This window comes from Stigmatopora nigra, chromosome 10, assembly GCF_051989575.1.
Source record: "Stigmatopora nigra isolate UIUO_SnigA chromosome 10, RoL_Snig_1.1, whole genome shotgun sequence".
Taxonomy (NCBI): domain Eukaryota; kingdom Metazoa; phylum Chordata; class Actinopteri; order Syngnathiformes; family Syngnathidae; genus Stigmatopora; species Stigmatopora nigra.
In genome coordinates, this window is record NC_135517.1 from 12,552,094 (window position 1) to 12,570,295 (window position 18,202).

The 18,202-nt window shown below is 38.7% G+C and overlaps 4 protein-coding genes and 1 non-coding gene across 5 annotated transcripts; 2 read left to right on the forward strand and 3 right to left on the reverse strand.

The window, feature by feature from the left end:
* The first annotated feature begins 323 nt into the window (after positions 1-323).
* Positions 324-7,382, forward strand: LOC144203661 (carbohydrate sulfotransferase 11). Its single transcript, XM_077727205.1, has 3 exons — positions 324-688; positions 4,331-4,410; positions 6,048-7,382. The coding sequence occupies exons 1-3, from the start codon at positions 595-597 to the stop codon at positions 6,888-6,890; spliced, it is 1,017 nt and encodes a 338-aa protein (XP_077583331.1). The 5' UTR covers positions 324-594; the 3' UTR covers positions 6,891-7,382.
* A 27-nt stretch (positions 7,383-7,409) lies between these two features.
* LOC144202856 (solute carrier family 41 member 1-like) lies at positions 7,410-16,202 on the reverse strand. The gene is made up of 11 exons (XM_077725916.1): positions 15,973-16,202; positions 14,029-14,136; positions 13,854-13,925; positions 13,557-13,701; positions 13,317-13,463; positions 13,053-13,197; positions 12,897-12,966; positions 9,921-9,930; positions 9,378-9,512; positions 8,961-9,109; positions 7,410-8,346 (listed from the first exon to the last, which is right to left on the reverse strand). Exons 1-11 carry the CDS (start codon positions 16,102-16,104, stop codon positions 8,158-8,160), a joined length of 1,302 nt encoding a protein of 433 aa, XP_077582042.1. The 5' UTR covers positions 16,105-16,202; the 3' UTR covers positions 7,410-8,157.
* On the reverse strand, positions 8,596-8,667 carry trnae-cuc (transfer RNA glutamic acid (anticodon CUC)). Its single transcript has one exon. It is a non-coding gene; the product is annotated as a tRNA-Glu (tRNA).
* LOC144202596 (zinc finger BED domain-containing protein 5-like) lies at positions 10,287-12,887 on the reverse strand. The gene is made up of 3 exons (XM_077725432.1): positions 11,973-12,887; positions 10,386-11,703; positions 10,287-10,330 (listed from the first exon to the last, which is right to left on the reverse strand). Exons 1-3 carry the CDS (start codon positions 12,411-12,413, stop codon positions 10,287-10,289), a joined length of 1,803 nt encoding a protein of 600 aa, XP_077581558.1. The 5' UTR covers positions 12,414-12,887.
* On the forward strand, positions 13,383-18,182 carry ppp1r3db (protein phosphatase 1, regulatory subunit 3Db). Its single transcript, XM_077725915.1, has 2 exons — positions 13,383-13,534; positions 17,020-18,182. Exons 1-2 carry the CDS (start codon positions 13,482-13,484, stop codon positions 17,906-17,908), a joined length of 942 nt encoding a protein of 313 aa, XP_077582041.1. The 5' UTR covers positions 13,383-13,481; the 3' UTR covers positions 17,909-18,182.
* The last annotated feature ends 20 nt before the right edge of the window (positions 18,183-18,202 follow it).

Genomic DNA, 18,202 nt, shown 5'->3' on the forward strand with positions numbered 1-18,202 from the left:
ATTGGGTATAAATTAGGCGTTTTCTTGTTATCAGGCAGTCATATGATTATTTGGGATTGTCCTAAACTACTTATTTAATATCACATTTATAATCTAACAGTCTTATTATTTAACATTTGCCATGCATTAAGAAATGCTGCATTTTGTCACAAATTGATCTGTATTGAATATCTCCGAAATGTTTTACTTCGAAATGTTGAACACCGCCCTCATTACAAGTCAACCAAGCAGTACATTGTATTGTGGGCAGCGAAGGAAGAGTTAACTGGCCGAGGAACCTTTGGAAAGAAGCCACACGCTCGTCTAAAAAAGCACCTTGCCTCGCCTTCCCTGACACTCGCGGAGACTTTTTCTCGGACTGCCATCGGAACCGGAGCAACTTGAGCATCCGATCCGCGTCTTGGCCCCTGGACATGATGACGTGAGGATGTGCGATGGGCAGCAAACGTCAAAAAATGGCCATGCTGTACCTGTGATCGAGTAGACAGACACCTCATCAGAACAAAACAAAAAATCAACAACAACAAAAATCTGCATTTGCATGAGCCCTGGAAGGAATTCATTGTCTACTCGGTCTCCTCTCGAGGACTCAGGATGAGGAAACCTAAAATCATTCGAATGTTTTTTGCCTTATGTTTAGGATGTTTCGTCATGGTCATTTTCTATTTCAACAGCAATCTTAAACCTGGTGAGTTGAAAACAGTCACACATGCAATTTGGTTTCTATCAATTCATTCATCCATACATAAAAAAATCCATATAGTGCATATATTGTAAAAATCTTGCCTTTTTGATTACATGCATCATTCATTATTCTTGCAGTACAATGTACTTACATTGCATTGATGTATCCTTATTGTCCAGTCTATAATGGAATGTGCATTTTTTTTATTGTTGCACCGAAATGACAAATCGTAAACGGAATATTGGAAAACCAAGGCAGAAAACCGGAACCAAATATTATTTATCGATTTATTCATTCATCTTCTGTTCCGCCAACTAACCACATGGGGGGTCCCAGGTGTGCTGGAGTCAATCACTATTAACTATTGGCATGTGTACTCTGATCTGTTTGCCTTCCAATTGGAGATTAACTATTATTTAAAAAAAAAAAAAAAAAAAAAAATATATATATATATATATATATATATATATATATATATATATATATATATATATATATATATATATATATATATATATATATATATATATATATATATATATATATATATATATATATATATATATATATATATATATATATATATATATATATATATATATATATATATATATATATATATATATATATATATATATATATATATATATATATATATATATATATATATATATATATATATATATATATATATATATATATATATATATATATATATATATATATATATATATACTTAAAAAAGAGGGAAAAACATGTGATTTATTATTTAGATTAAATTGTGAAATATTTTAAATATAACAATCGCTCAATTGGAAAGGCTGCATTATTCCTATATGTTTTTTAATATTTTTTTCATTGTGTAGCTGAAAAAGGACAATGGGAGAAATAGGACTCATATCCAATACAATGTTACGATTGGGCGATGTGTCATCAGAAGACCACCATATATGGAAATTCAACTGTCAGACCTTTTACAGGACACAAGTGCAGTTTGAGGGTGCCCTCGAACCCTCAGAATGAAACAAAAGTGAGAGATACATGCAAGTGATAAACTACAGCATATGTGTGAAAATATGTGTTTGTCCAGTCAAATTTAAAACCATCTACAATGTGTTTCCATGAATATGAGCCCTGCCCAGCACATGTAATATCCTCTTTGGGGTTTTGGAAGGCATCCTAGGAGAAATGTCACTTTTCTTTTTATCTTCCCAACAGCTGCTTAGGATCTGTCCCTTAGGGATACCAGAACCACTGTCTCCTCACACCAAAACTTCTTAACACACTGTCATCCAAACAAAAAATAGCCACCATTGGATCATTATGACTATAGCTCAGGTCTTCTTTATGGGTAAGGGTCTGGGAGGTGTGACCCCAGGTAGCTTTAAAAAAAAAAAAAAAAAATGTTATAAGCTGACAAACAGGTTGAAAAGAAAGATTGTGAATTATGAAGATAATGAAAACAAATGAAAATCACTCTATAGCTGAGACCAGAAAATATGACAGAGCTATAGTTTGTAGCGTTTAGCTTCACTGTGACTATGGGACGAGGAAAGACGGCTTGTTTACTGTGTCTAAAAGTGTTATAACGAATGCGGAAATTAGGGATAATGTATTTACTTGTCCAGTTAGTGGATGATCACTGTTTCTACAGCTGGTTTGGCAATGGTGAGAAGAATTTTCAGCTGGTTACAGGATTTGCTCAAACCAAACCTTTTCCAGATCCTTGTGGCCACACACAATGGTCTCATTCAGACATATATCTTGCAATATCATGTGCCAAAAATTAAAGCATATATATGCGTCGTTGAGGGTAGAAGAAGGCAAAAATGTGTAACATGGGGTAAGAGTATGTGGACAGTTGTTACACATCTAAAAAGAACCGCCTCATGTGGTGTGAAGGAGCATACCAAGCTGTCAGACTCATTCAGAAATAGGCTCTGAAGCATATAAGTACATTTTGTGACTAGAGGCAACTCTTGCATTCATCATTAAAGAGGCCCTTTGATTCATATTGAAACACAATGTTGTCTAAAACTGAAACGATTCGTAAAAGCATCGTTTCTTTTCGCAATTCTATCTTTGATTAACCCAAAAAATTCGGTTGAAACCATTCATCATTTCCCATCCTGTAGTACTAACATTATTTAAAATTGACAGTAGAGAATCTACCAATTGAATACTCGGTGGGGTTTCCTCTTATATTACAGTTTTATTAAGATTAACTTTCAAATAGTTTGTGTGATTTAAAAAATATAACTTGTTTTTCATGACATTATCAAAAATGTGTCCCAAATATGTTCATCCTCTTAAAAAATCGATTGTTTATGACTGTAAAGTATTGACAGTGTATATGTCTTTGGTAGCCTTGGTAGATGCAGATGTAACTTAAATAGCAAATGAATAGTAATTTTGATCCCATTTTTCTTAATGCATTCCTGGTAATAATTGTATGCAAAAATATACAACATTTAATATAAATGACATGCAATATTTTCAAACATTCAATATTGAAAACAACCGTGTGTATACTGTATACACAACCTGTCTATATTTCTGAAAAGTGGTTTATTTTTAACCCCAATGTCTGAAGCTCTTGCACAAATGTGATGAAATGACATGTTCCATATGCAAATAGGCATCAAATTGTACATCTGCATACATTCTTCAATACACAGACACCACCCACATGCCCTGCCTATGCACTAACACCCTCAAAACACACACATCTGTGGGCTAAAAGGGTCCGGCTTACCCTTGTACAGTGTGCCTCTCAGTTCGAGCTTTTTTTTTTGGCAGGAAAGGCCAAGGAGGGGTTAGAAAGGGGGGTGCTTCTCCCAGAGGGACCAAAAAACAGAGGTCCGTTTATGACCGAGACAGGACTAACACACATCGACTCCTATATATTTCGCATTGCCGAAGTTCCCGTTTCTGAACAAGCCTGGTGGAATGCAGAGGAAAAGTCTTTGCATGTTTGGGTCTAGACAGGGTTAAACCAATACAAATAGCCCTTCCTTCCAATGCTCTTCGGATGAGTCTCAGTGGAACATTGGGAGGGATGTGGTTGAGATTTCAGTGAACAGCAGATATACTGTAGTGTTGGGCAAATTCATTCCAAGACCCTCTAGTTGGAAAAGAGTTTGGAAAATTTATATTCTAAACGAAGGTATTTAACTAAAGACAGTAGCACCATTAATTCAGGTCATTTAAATTTCAAATAGCAAAAATGGATGGGAGGGTTTTGATTTCAGATGTAGTATTTTGTCAGGTTTTTGGCTGTCTACTATCTTATGTTGTCTGTGTGATAATCCACATTATTTTCCATTGGAAAGAAGACCAATAACTGTAGCAGCCATTTTCTTTTCACGCAACATTACAACAACACACATAAAACAAAAATGATTAAAGTGCAGCACATCTGCGTTTTAATGCCTCTAATCCCACTGTCGAAAAAGTTTGAGATGCATGTACTATTTTTCATATCCCATCACCTTTTATTGGCTTCTGTTTCTATATTCCATCGTCTACTTATTCACATTTACCTCACGTTGGCCTACTTTATGCGTTGACAAGAACAAAAAAAAAAGTATTTGCATTTGGATTACAGCTCCGTCCAACGCTTTGTTCACCACTTTGTTTCCTCAGCTCCGGAGCACTTTGGGGAAGAAAGCAATGGCCAAAAGCCCAGAAGGAGTCCCCTGCAGTCACTTTATAATAGTGACCAGGTATGTTGCCTAAACTTCATGCAAAGTTTTTATTGTCATACTTGTTTGGACCACCACAAATTGATGAGCAGTATAAAACCAAAACAACCAACCAAAATGTTATTTACAAACGGTATAGTTTACTGTGCTGTTTATACTTTTGAATTATTTATTGTTTGTAGTATGTATATTTGGAGCCAAGTGGCAACAGTCCTTTTATTTTGCACTGTTTTAGTTTGGTGAGGTCTGTTTTTAATGTATTTCTAATGATGGGAATGGTTGCCTCTTCACAATGTCACAATGTGTTCTGTGTGTTTTGAAATGTCAGTCCTGGTGTTTTCTACAATGGCTTAAATTGAGAACATGCAGCTTTTTGAGATTTAAATTCGCTTCACTAATCCGAAGGACATTTAGTGCTCACTCCGTTGGTCCCCTTGCTCAAGTATGAAGTGTCCTTTGGGATGGAATACATGCAACAAAAGTCATTCCTAACAAAATCACTGCCTGTAATAGAGAGTAAGGTATACTTTCATTTCACAAACTCAATCTCTCTGTCAAAACATGTTTTATAGCCACTATTTTATTAGATTGAAAATAGTAGTTACAATTAGGCTCCATACTGAGAACAGTTTATTGTGTTGTAATTGATAACAATGGAATGCCATAGTACTCCGATGGGAAGATTCTAGGATTACTTGATACCAGATATAAAAAGATGTTAAGATCATTGCAGTATTAAAAGTGTTACGATTCAAATGTTGTCTTACAAAGTAACTTTTATTATTTGCAATGTTGTAAATTCAGAATGGCAGTCCATTTTGTAGATGTCGGTTTACCAATTAAATAATAGTTGCTGTTCACAGCTTTTTTTTATGGCTGTGTTAAGTTTAAGTAGACTTTTATAGGGCGAATTTTAAAAAAAAACATGTTTTCAGGCTGTTCGTGTGTGACTCTTTAACACAATTTAAACCGTACACAGTACTTTCCCTTTAAATATCCAAGTGTGCAAGCAGATGTATAGGATCCCATGCGTTTGAATTTGAAAAAGTATCGGAAAGTTTACTTTGGGGGGAAAGGGGTTGGGGGGAAAGGCTCAATTTAATTTCACTTCAATGAATGAGGATCCTGGCAGATATACAAATCTTGCTTTATCTCCCTGTCTTCTTTTCTTGGAGTCATAATTTATATGCCAATCAGTAATGCTTTTGTACTTTTGCTTCAGGGGAAAGGGTCAAATATCTTTTTTGTATTAGCGCAGTGACATTTATTGATGTTTGCTTTGGCAGGGTAATGCTTCCTTGGGGACAAACTCAGCAGTTTTACTGCTGTATGTAAATGCGGAGAGAGGAAAAGGCACAGCTTGAGTGGCATTTAAGTTTTCAAACTTACTTGTATTCTAGTCTAAGTCAATAAATTTTTAGTTAATATGAAGAAAAAGAAACTCAGAGCCAAACTGTGAAAATGTCAAAGACAAATACTAACTTTAATTCTGTAATGTTGGAATGTTCGGTAGATAACTGTAAATGGAATTCGACACTACCATAATGTTGCATGCAAAAAAGGACACTGTCCAGCTGTGACTCATATACAATGGCATCTTTCCACTGTGAATATTTGCCCGCTTTTGTTTTTTTTAACCATTGCTTGTCACTTTCTAGGCGGAGTCTGAAGTGCAGGCAATCCATCAAGGCCGAAGGGAGCTTTTAGAAGAGGCCTGCCGTACCTATACCCGTAAACGTAGAGTTCTTATCCCAGAGGACCTTAAGCATGTTATTGTAGATGACCTTCACGGCTTGCTGTACTGCTACGTACCCAAAGTGGCCTGCACCAACTGGAAGCGAGTACTTATGGTCCTAACGGGTGCGGCCGGATCCCACCGAGACCCTCTGGGAATACCAGCAAACGAGGCCCACGTCTCAGGAAATCTACGCACCTTGTCTGAGTATTCCACCTCCCAGATCAATCATCGCTTACGCTCCTACTTGAAGTTCATGTTTGTACGCGAGCCATTTGAGCGGCTCGTGTCTGCATACCGCAACAAATTCACACAACGTTACAACACTGCCTTCCATAAACGATACGGCACCAAGATCGTGCGCCGGCATAGGCCCAACCCACAGCCAGACGCCCTAGAAAAAGGTGACGACGTCACTTTTGAGGAATTTGTGTATTACCTTGTGAACCCGGCAACCCAGATTGAAGAACCCTTTAATGAGCATTGGGAACGAGTGCACTCACTGTGCCACCCCTGCCTCATCCACTATGACGTAGTGGGTAAATATGAGACCCTGGAGCAGGACTCCAACTATGTGCTTCAACTTGCTGGAGTAGAGGACCAGGTCAAGTTTCCCGCCTCTACCAAGAGCACCAGGACTACTGGAGACATGGCAGCACGATTCTTCCTCAATATCAGCCCCTTTTATCAGAAGAAGCTGTATAACCTCTATCGCATGGACTTCCTTTTATTTAATTACTCTCTGCCATCTTACCTCAACTTTTGATGAGGTAGAGTTGCTGATCTGTACTTTCAGAAGTATCAGAAAAAAATGCCTTTTGACAACATTAATAAACAGAATGTTATTGACAGGTGAACCACCTTGTTGTGAAATAGTAAAACTTGGTACTATTTGATATTTTAACCGTAAACAGTGATTGAGTGGGTACTATTCTGTGACTGTGTAAACAATTTGCCTTTGTATTTGAAATGTCTTTCTCTTTTGTAGGGTATTTGCACAACAAATGTGATATCTGTTGGGGGTCTAATTTTCAATAGCACAATGAATTTTAAATTGCAACAGTGAAGATCTTGTGCCTTTGGATGTTCAGCCTTTACCTTTACTTGACCCCAGACAAACCAATTTGTAATGTGCTTGTGGTTCACTTTATAGTGTTGGGCAATGTTGTTTTAATTTATTGTGTTTTTCGAACTGAATTATTTTAGACCGACCATGAAATGTTGGCACAATTTTTAAATAAATGTCACTGAGCAGCAAGTTTGGTTGACTTTATTATTGGAAATGTATAAATGGAACTATAAAACAAAACAGTCATAACTGACACCAATGTACTATTCTTGACAAGTACCCAAAAAGTATATAATACAGACTCGGTGAACGGTGATTCCTGAAAAGGATTGACATCGAAAGCAGCTTTTATTTGCAGATACATTCGCTTTTGGATCGTAATCTTAACTAGAAAGACTTTTTTCTTCTACCCACCATTTTTTTTATATAAACTTCATATTTTTTTCAGTCTACAGATGTGACATAACATGTACTGACACACAAATTCATATTTATGTCAGGGTAAGAGTTTTGCTCTGACTACAACCATTTGCTATTAAATGTGAGGTCTAAACTTTAGACTCTAAAGCATCCATCTACACACTGGCTATCTAAATTATGGAAATCGGAGGGGAGTGACAGTTGTAACTGTTCTCACACAGGAAATGCACCTAATTTTTCATCCATTCTCTCCTTTTCAAAGCTTTAAAATAGAAAATCTACAAATGCAATATATGTAACTAGGCACTTTTATTCTCATACTGTCTTATAGAGCTACACGAGCATTTTAGTTTTTGTTTTCAAAGTATGCCAATAGCCTACATAGCTTTAATACTTACATGTGACCAAAGACTGTATATTTTAAATCTATTCATATATTGATGACTACAGAATAGGAATCCAACTGAAGGATTGATTACTTCACAACTGTGTTTGCCCAGAAGGTACCTATCTAATTCAATGTTCCAAAATGGGCGAATAGGTCTCAATACGTTGACAAAATTTTGCCTCCGGAGGTTGTGTTCTGAATCAGTCTGAAGCTGATGGCCAGAAATGCCGTTCCCAGCAGGTCACCCAATGCTGTCAGGTAAGGGATGGAGAAGTTGTCTGGGTCCAAGCCCCTTTGCCACAGCCACCTCACCATCACATTGGCTACATGCAGGAGAATCACCACCTGGTCATAAAAGCAAAGATCAAATCAAAATAAAATCAAAAGCCTTATTGTCATCATACACATTTGTGTATAACAAAATTGGTGATGCTACTCCACAAAGTGTGTTTTCCCAGTAAAAACATAAATAAGTAGTATGAAAATATAAAAACGTATGTCCTGGCAAAGTAAATTGTAAAATATTGCTCAATCTAAGACATTGCACATTGTTATTGCACACCCCGAAGTTAATGCACAGAAAGAGACAAAAATTTCCCTGACCGGGAATCGAACCCGGGCCGCGGCGGTGAGAGCGCCGAATCCTATCCACTAGACCACCAGGGATGTGGACTTCTGAACATTTAAGTTCGATTGACTCAATGAACTAGCAGTAAATAAACATCATTTCAATGCTGATCCACGGAAGAACAACATTACACATTTTCAGATACATATATTTTCTAACATATGTTACACCAGTTTTTAGAAGGGGGGAAATCACATTGCCTATAATCCTATAATATCTAATATGTTCCATTCTTCAACTATAATTTTTGAAGTCTGTTATTGTATTTGTCATGAAAGTACTGCTATTATTAAGTGGATCATTTTATGTTGAATAATAAATACAATCTTACCTGAAGAAGTGCTGCCAACAGGTAACAAATGATGAAGGCAGCTGTCATGACTGTGTGCCCTGCCTGCAGAAGATGGATCACGTATAGGAAAAGAATGTGGCCTGGTACTACAAGGATGACCAGGACTCTGGCTGATTTAGAATTCACATCTGAACAGAGGAATAGTTTAAGTAAGAATTATTTATCAGCATATTATTAACCTAAAAAAATATTTAATTGTTATACTGTATGCATATGAATATTCTCAATCAATTGGAAAGGTAGTTCTTTGGTAGTCATCTGATCATGCAACAAGGCTTAGCGAGTCAAAAGGTCTTCTAAAGAACAAGAATTTGACAACCCAATCCCACCCAAAACCTCTTTCCCCCAACTTTTGTCAGCCAGGAGGCAAGCATAATAAACCTTTGTGTTTTTAACCTGAGGAGCAGAAAGCAGCACATGGTCCAGAACAGCCCGTGGTCATTTTGAATGGCAGAGCTCCAGGAACACTCCTATAGTGAAGGTATGTGGACATCCTACTGGCCTGGATGGCTACCAGATTTCCTCCAACACCTACACGGATAGCACCGGTGTCAGCCGTCTCATTCAATGCGGTATACAAACTACTCAATAAAGATGCACAGGAGGTTCACATTTTCATTCCAACCGATTCATAGCACACCTTTTCACCAGATTCATAAGAAATTGATCCCAGCCAGGTGTTGCTACTTTCAGTATAAGTTTCATGCCCTTAAACTATCAGTGTTGGATTGGTTGGAACAAAAACATGAGTGAACACACAGTACAAAGTGTGCGGAACCTCATGAATTTATTGAGGATTGCTGACAAAATGCATTATTCTATTGCCTCAGGCATTTTGAAATAGATACAACTCCAATTGCATTTGGTCCTTAATGCGCCAAAGGAAAATCATCTGTAATAATATTAAAACTTGAACACTCATACCTGTCAACCTCGAACCATTTGTGATCTTACCAAATTTTGTTTTCGCCCTTACATATATGTATAAATACATGGAAAATCTTACCACTTTACTTTTTTGTAAAAAATCACGAACAACAAGTAGAAAATGTATGTTTATGTGTTTATTGCTTTCAAAGTTCCACTACAACAGCTTCCTACAAAAATTGTTCCAATACCTGGTGCATTCAATAATATTTTAATGTGCGTTCACATGACATTTGTTGTAATTCATGGTCGCTGACACCGCCATTTCCAACATCTCTTTGGTTGGATTGACCTCGTAGCACTTCCTGTCACAGTTTAACTTAACTTGTAAGTAATTTGTTAGTGTATCAACACCCAATGTCTTTCTGTACTCTGTATTTATCTTTCTAACATGTGAAAATGCCCTTTCACAATCTGCATTACTGTGTGGGAGACACAAAAGAAGGGTAAACAGTTTTCCCATCACTGGAAACCTACTTTGATTAAGGGCTGTTTTTTCTTTTAAAATATCAGCCCAGTACTTGTCTGTGTCAATCTTGTCCATCTCCTCAAGCTCTCTCTCCATCATCATAAACTGGTAATCATCCCACTCTTCCTTAAGCTTCTCCTCATCCAATTGAACATTGAATGCCTGTGTCAGGTTGATAACATGCATGTAGTCCACCTGTTTCTTTCGATCCAGGACTACCAGCTCCTCAAGTATGGAATCCTCAAATGGGAATTTTGTTATCATTTTTGTAACAACTGCCTCAAAAAAATTTCTGACTGAGTCAAAGAATATTTGTTGTATGGATGGACTGATTCTGTCATCATCTTGCAGTATCTTTTTAACACACAAACCAACATCAAGTCTGTCATTTGTATGCTGATAGTCTCTTTTTGTGTGCTCAATCTCCCACAATTTGTCCTTCACTGCTCCTATATGCTTCCTCTCAACATATTTCACAAGAAGTAATCTCAAAATTCTCTTCATTTCAGGGATTATGTCTCCAATCATGCATTTCTCACCCTGAAATATTGTGTTAAATGCATCAAGATGCGGTATAATGAAATTAAGGAAATGCAGCACCAATTCAGTCATTGGATCATTTAATCTGTTACTGATAGTTTTCACCTTTCCAGGCTTTTCAACATCATCGTGACTTGTAAAATAGCTCTTTAAGGCATCATATTGATTTAAAACTCGTTTAACCACTTTCCCCAAAGATAGCCACCGAGTGGGGCAATGTTTTAAGATTCTTTCTTGATCAGTCTCTGTAAAATCTTGAAATTCCTTAAAGTCCTGCAGTCTTTTGTGGCTATGTTGAAAGAAATAAAATATGTCCACTAAAAAATCATCGACTTTGAAAGGTAAAAGCTTCACTCCAGACTTGATACATAAACTGGACAAATGACATATACACCCAACATTGAAAATATTTGGATTTTGTCCTTTCAATCTAGATAACACAGAGTCCTTTCGTCCAATCATGGTGTTACAGTTGTCACTACCAAAACCTACACAATTTTCCCAAGGTATTTCATTTTTTTTGAAGAAAGAATCTATGACTTCAAAAATTGATGCTGCTTTTCCTGAGGTCAGCTCTGGTAAATCGAGGAGCCTGGTCTTTGTACTCTCCCCATCGAATAGCCTGACAAGAATGACCAGTCTTTTTGTAGCATTTCTGTCATTGCTCTCATCTATCATGAGGCTAAAGGGCTGAGTCTTACACTTTGAGATGACTGGATTTGTGTAGGCTGGAGCCAGGCAGTGCTTGACAATCATTGTTGTTTTTGTACGCCGGCAGGAAAATTCCTTCAACATAAAAAAATGTAGTCTATTAGTGTATTGTAGGAAATATCAAAGTATGATAATCCTAAACTTGCATGGAAGAAGAAAAAGAATTCAATTCTTTTTCTTCTTCCATGCAAGTTTAGGATTATCATACTTTGATATTTCCTACAATACACTAATAGACTACATTTTTTTCAATGTTAGCATCAATTCAATTGATGCTAACATTGAAAATATGTTGAAATAAAGAACATATGATTTGATTCACTATAGTAAATGAAAAGACTTACCTTTGCAATTTTTGAATCCGGGCACATTTCTTTGATCAATGATGTGAAATGATCAGCCACTGTTGCTGGCAAGTTGTGTTCAGCAACAAACTGTGCAAACAGTATCTCTGCACGTGTACACAGATCTGGTGAAGGATCTTTGATTTTAGCAGAGAAATGCTCACTAATGGGTTTAAACTGCTTGGCCTTATGAACAGCTTCAATGTGGCCATCTGTGCTAAAGTGCCTCCGGACATCATAAAATCCAGAGGCAGCAACCTTGATATCAGTCTTACAAGCCACACAGTATGAAAATTCAGGTCCTTTTTTTGAAGATTGAATCAAACCTGCAAATTCATCTGTTCTTGTTTCCCACTCTTTTCTGTGTCTTCCACGCTGTTCTCTCTTTTTCTTTGGTGCTGCTGGTTCAGCCAATTTCAAAGTCCTTTTCATTGAAGCCATTGTCAGATAAATCAACTTGTACCACGTGTAAGAGTGTATTCTTGACTTGTAAACAGACCAGAAACAGCTGATCAAATGAAAGTAAACATAAACAAGGGAACAGGAAACGGAAATCACATGGTGAAAGTGTTACAAAACGAAATGTTTATCATGATCTTTTTTTTTTAGCCAATCAGAGGCGCCGGTACATATATCACTTGGCAGACATGCGTTTCCGCCAATCAAAAGCATTTAGAGCCGCGCCGTGCCCAATCAGAGACGACTTAAGGCGGGGACGAGGAAACTCTTTGCGCTCAAAGCCCTTACTTTTATGGCCATTATGGCGGATGGTGAAAAATGGCTAGAAAGTGCCTTAATTTATTTTTTTTTCTCAAAATCACCGTTTAGCGTACCATTTTCATGTGTACAGCGTACCAATATAAAAATGGGCTTTCAGTTGTACCAATTACGGCGAGAACGTACCAGTTGACAGGTATGGATAACCGGGGTGAAAACTGCCATGCCCTCAAAGTTTGGATTGCTCACTGTCTTATCTAAAATAAGGCCACCAATACTGAAACATAACAAGTCAAACATATATCACGAGATCATTAATACTTGAATTTATCTGATATAAAAAAAGATACACTGGCACCCCACCTGCTGACCGACATGGACAAAATTACTGGTTGCCATCCTGACCTCAGGATCTCTCCAATTGATGGAGACTGGCGAGCAATGAGGACCCACAGTGGAACAAGAAGAAGGAATAGAGCGCATACCGCAATAGGCAGGTACCACATGTCTAGACATGAATAAAAAACAAAAGAACCGGAGAATTTGTTTATCCATTCATTCTACTTAGTGCTCAGCCCCACCCCTTTGATTCAAGTTAATGTAAAAAGAAATACAATTCACTTTCACCTTTGCAGTTGAGGAAGAACCTGCTGACCCCAGCAAGCAAAGACAGAGTGATGATGTCACCCAAGCTGGCAGCAATAGGCGTGGCTACGTTATCCGGGTTGACGCCCACTCTTCTGGAGCCAATGATCACTGCCACCATAACAAGGCCTGGCAGTATTCCAAGAGATGACCACACGATTGGGTCCTTTTGGTGACTTACTGGAAATGTCTATATATACGTAAGTTGCATATTTGTCTGACCTAGTGACAGTGCCGCAATAAAGGCAGTGGTGACACTGCTGGCACATAGGATTGCAGTATGGACAACATCCACACTACCTCTGGTCAGGCTGCCGAGACTCACAGCTGCCACCGCGGCCAGAAAACCGACAACTGTGGCCTGTACCTTCATGGAAAAGACATTGGATAAGATGACATGTTGTCCTTTTTGATAAGCATTCTTATTAGCTCATCCATCACTCAAACCTTTACTGTCTTTCAATGAATTGGTCAAGTCTAATGAGGACAAGTGGAAGACAAAATCGCTGTGGGAATTACCTGGATGAGAGCTAAATTGCAACAAACTATCTTCCTCTGTAGTTGAGGTTCCTCTAGTTGCCCAGTGTTGGCCTGAGGAAGGAAAGGAAGGTGCTCGCATGAAAACGGATGTAATGCAAATGTATATTTTGGTGAGTCTGAGTCTCTCCATGTGTGGAGGTGTGATTCCACTCACTGCTGTTGACAATCTGGATGCCAACGTCATCTCCAGATTCCCTTTCAGTCCCACCAAGGCTGGAACCAAGATGAAAACCTCAGAAATCTCTTGAAACACCACCCAGTGCTAAAAAAATGCCATAAAAAATCATAAGGCATTGAACTACCTTAAAATAAAATGCATTAGAACACAGCAATCGACACTTTGGAAAACAGCCTTTCTTCACACTTCATGCTTCACTTTTGAGGAGCCGGGCAGCCGAGGCCGAGCGCTGGAAGCCAGGTCTCTCCCGGGGCCGAAAAAGAGTCAAAGTCCGATGGGACAAGGACATCCAGAAAGCCATGAGTTTCTTCTCAGTCCACATGCGCTCTCTCTCCTCTGCTTCTATCCACAGCTCCCTCTCTTGGTTCAGATGAAGTACCTTCTTCAATTTCATCTGGGCAATGATAGAACGCCTGTTCCGAGCGACGAGTCGCTGCGAATGATGCTTATAGATGAGTGGCGTCAAGGTCCAGTCCTAGTCTTGTCAATGTTATATTCCCTCTGGCATCAGATAAAGAGGCATCTCACAAAGGCACTCCGTGATGACGTAAAATGAAACCCCCCACGAGGTGTGTCCAAGAACACGTATAGGAACAAGGCTGCAGATCTTACAATGACCAAAAATGATGCATACTCTTCTTTGTCAGCATTTCTTTTGATTATTTTTAGAGGGTGCAGCTGATGTTCAGTCCCCCCACCTCACTTTTTGTATAGCTCCTCCTTCTTTTGCTCTTCGGTGTCCTCGAATGACGACGCATCTCCAAGCAGCAGGTGTTGTACCTGTCACGAACATGTGCTGCGACTGCTGCTGTTACCTAACAAGGGTTCTGAGGATCCTCTTAGACTGGTATAACACACATTTTTTTACCCAATTGGCATTGCTTACATCTACATTCTCATAGATATATTTCATGTGAGGAATTTGGAAGTGAGCCCTGTATTATATAGATTAACCTCACACACATGCACATCTCAATGACTCAGCTAAAATGTGACTTTGAGGAATGGGACATTGCCCTAAGTGGTTCTTTTGTTTTCTGAGGCGCCCTCTCCTGACTTCTTTATGAATAATGAGGGTGCAAGAACAAAATAAAAGGGCACCAACTGTTCTGAGTGTAACACAAGTGGCTTATGAAAAAGAATGGGTGCATATAATTTTGAATATTAATAACATTTATCACATCTCTTGGTCTTTATAGTTTTTCCTCAATTACTATTGCAGAATACCCATACTGGTATGAAGGATTCTAGGCACTTTGTTCATGTGTGGGTTTTTTCTGTTTGTTTGTGGTTCTCTGTCGTCATTGTGTTGCATAGGGCATGGTCACCTGCAAGGTCACGCTGACCGCCAAACAGCTGAAGCGCACAAATCAAATCTTGACACGTCGAAGAGACAAGTCAGACAGCTACTACAACAAATAGACCAATGTTAACAGCCTGTTCGACCCCTTTCAACACTTTAAACTGTTTTTTTAGGATGAGATTTCATTGAGGTTTGTTTAAGGTGCAAAAATAGATATGAAACGTGCATTAGTATTTGAAGAATGAGTATGTACGAGTATGTACTGGGATTCTCTGTATACATTCACATTATTGGATTTTCTGAAAAGGAAAATGGAAGGGGTTTCTGCTTTAACTTGAGAGATGTAAGTTATCTGGACTAGTAACATTTCAATCACGTAGACACCCAATCACATTCCCAAGCTACAGTTTTTTTGGTACTTGACTAAGGCAAACCATGCTAACCAATGTAAGTCAGGACATAAATATATGTAGTACTTTGATAAAATTTCCTCATCCACAAATTCAGATGCCATGAACTTATATATGCATAGAGCACTATTTCACCTTCAATTTAAATTTCCAAATAAATTGTATCCCCTTGCCAAACGACTGTAATCAATACTTCATGTCACTGACCTGCACATGGTCCAGGACCATGCCAGCCGTCACCATGCCGAACCCAGCCAACATATACGAAGGCATCACCTGGAGCCAGATCATCTTGGATGATTCTTCACGTGCTGAAATTGGGAACTTTTCCTCAAACATGATAGCAGTATCAATATGGCATTTCCTCACTTTTAACACTAAGCCAACTTAAATCCCAACACTGATTACAACCCGCTTCCCCGCACATGGTGTTTGATGACAAAATCTTTCTACTCTGGTCAATCCTGGCTGGATGTAGTCCACCTGCAGGCCAAAGTCCACTTGGATACACTCCAGCTCTGAATAGACCTTAACAGCTTAAACAGTATGGGAAATTCCGAAATTTAATGTAATACTTATGTATTATGTGTCAAGTTTGTAGGAGCATAATTAATTAGAATTAGTTTAGAATCCCAAATTCATTTTAAATATCATGTGTGGCTGAAGCTTATGGTACTAATGTAACTGTAAAATGAAGTTCCCTCAAATACCCAACCATCCTAAAGAGGAAAAATACTTTAAATTGATGATTCTAATATTAGCAATACCTATGAAATAATGACATCTCACCATATGCACAGCCCAAATGAGTCAGTCATTACGCATGCACAATCAGACAACCCCCCCCCCCACCCCCCCCACCCCTACCATGACAACACGAGATGCATGAGATAACATGAAATCAGTGCAGGTATTATTAGAGAAGGAAGGGACAGCCCACCACTATCTGCTTGCTATAAATAGTCTCTCCACCTCCCACTCCTGTAAAGGTTTCAAGTTATATGTCAAGGGCTAAACTGAATCTGGGAATATATTGGAGTTGTTTCTCCTGAGTCTGTTGTTGGAGTTGATAACACATTTGCAGTCAATTGCTGCATCCACAGGAAGAAAACATACAAAGTGAAGAAGAAAGCTGGAAAGGTTTGTCCGTTCTTCAAACCATGTTTGTGCAGCTGCATTTTTTTATGTGTTTCAAATGTTGCTCTGCTCCAAATGATGATTTAAACCTATATATTTGTTCTTGTGTTTCCCAAGATTTATTTATGTGGCAAAGATGGACAAGCATTGTGAGAAAAGGAGATGTGACAACTCTGGGGGGCCAGGCTGGACGGTACCCCGTACCACCACCGTTCGTCTTGCCAAACCTCAACCTTGCAAGACCCCTGTTCTCATCCGGCCCCCAGGCCCAAGACCTCCCCCGTTGAAGCATGTCTCAACAATCAGCGCGTCCACAGAACCTCCAACCAAGACAATAATGAGGAGACGATCTCAGTCTCTTTGTTCATCCGCGGAGAAGAGGAGGGTCCCAAGGAGCCAACAGGTTCGCTTTGTGGACTCACTGGGCCTCGATTTAGAGGAAGTAAAGGTGTTCAAAATGAATGAACGACCCCTGATACCACAACATGTTATGTTCCGACTTTTGATGAGCTCTGAGAAGGCTTTTGGGAAGTCTTTAGAGCTGTCCCTGCCTCACTTTAAACCCTGTTTCCCCGAGAACATTGCCGCACAGCCTGACTTCCTGAATCGTGTGAGCACGCAAGGCGTCTGTCTCGAACAGGTCGTGTGTTCGGAGCTGGGCATTGTGGGCACTATACAGGTACTTAATTTAGACTATGAGAAAAAGGTCACAGTGCACTACTCTTTTACCAACTGGAGAACAACCACAAATACAACGGCATCCTGGTTGTCAAGTGGGACCAAAGGGGAATACGATGGGCCAGGGAGAGACGTCTTCAGATTTCGTCTGCCAGTGCCGCCTTTCATTTTACAGCCGGGAGCGTTATTGGAATTTGCTATTTGCTATGATGTCAAAGGCTCAAATTATTGGGACAATAACAACGGCTGCAATTACAAGTTGACTTGTCACAGCTACAAAGTAACTGTTCCAAAAGAATGTGAGGATAGTATGCTGCATTTTACCTGACTTACCACTTATAGGCGCTATTGCATATAGTACTTCATAGGATTTTCACTGTTGCACTGCCGTGGGTGATTCAGTCAGTCAATAACTGACAATGCACTGGCTGTAGTGGAAAGCACTTTGTTGAACATTTCAATTTGAGGCTGCTGAATACATTGTCAGTTGTAGTATTTTTTTTGGCGTTATAATTCCATTTATTTGAGAGGACGACAAATAATACATCGCCTCATTGAAACTTTTAAAAACATTTGCTGAGTCAATACTCTGATTTAGTGACTCTTTGCACCTTTTTAATGA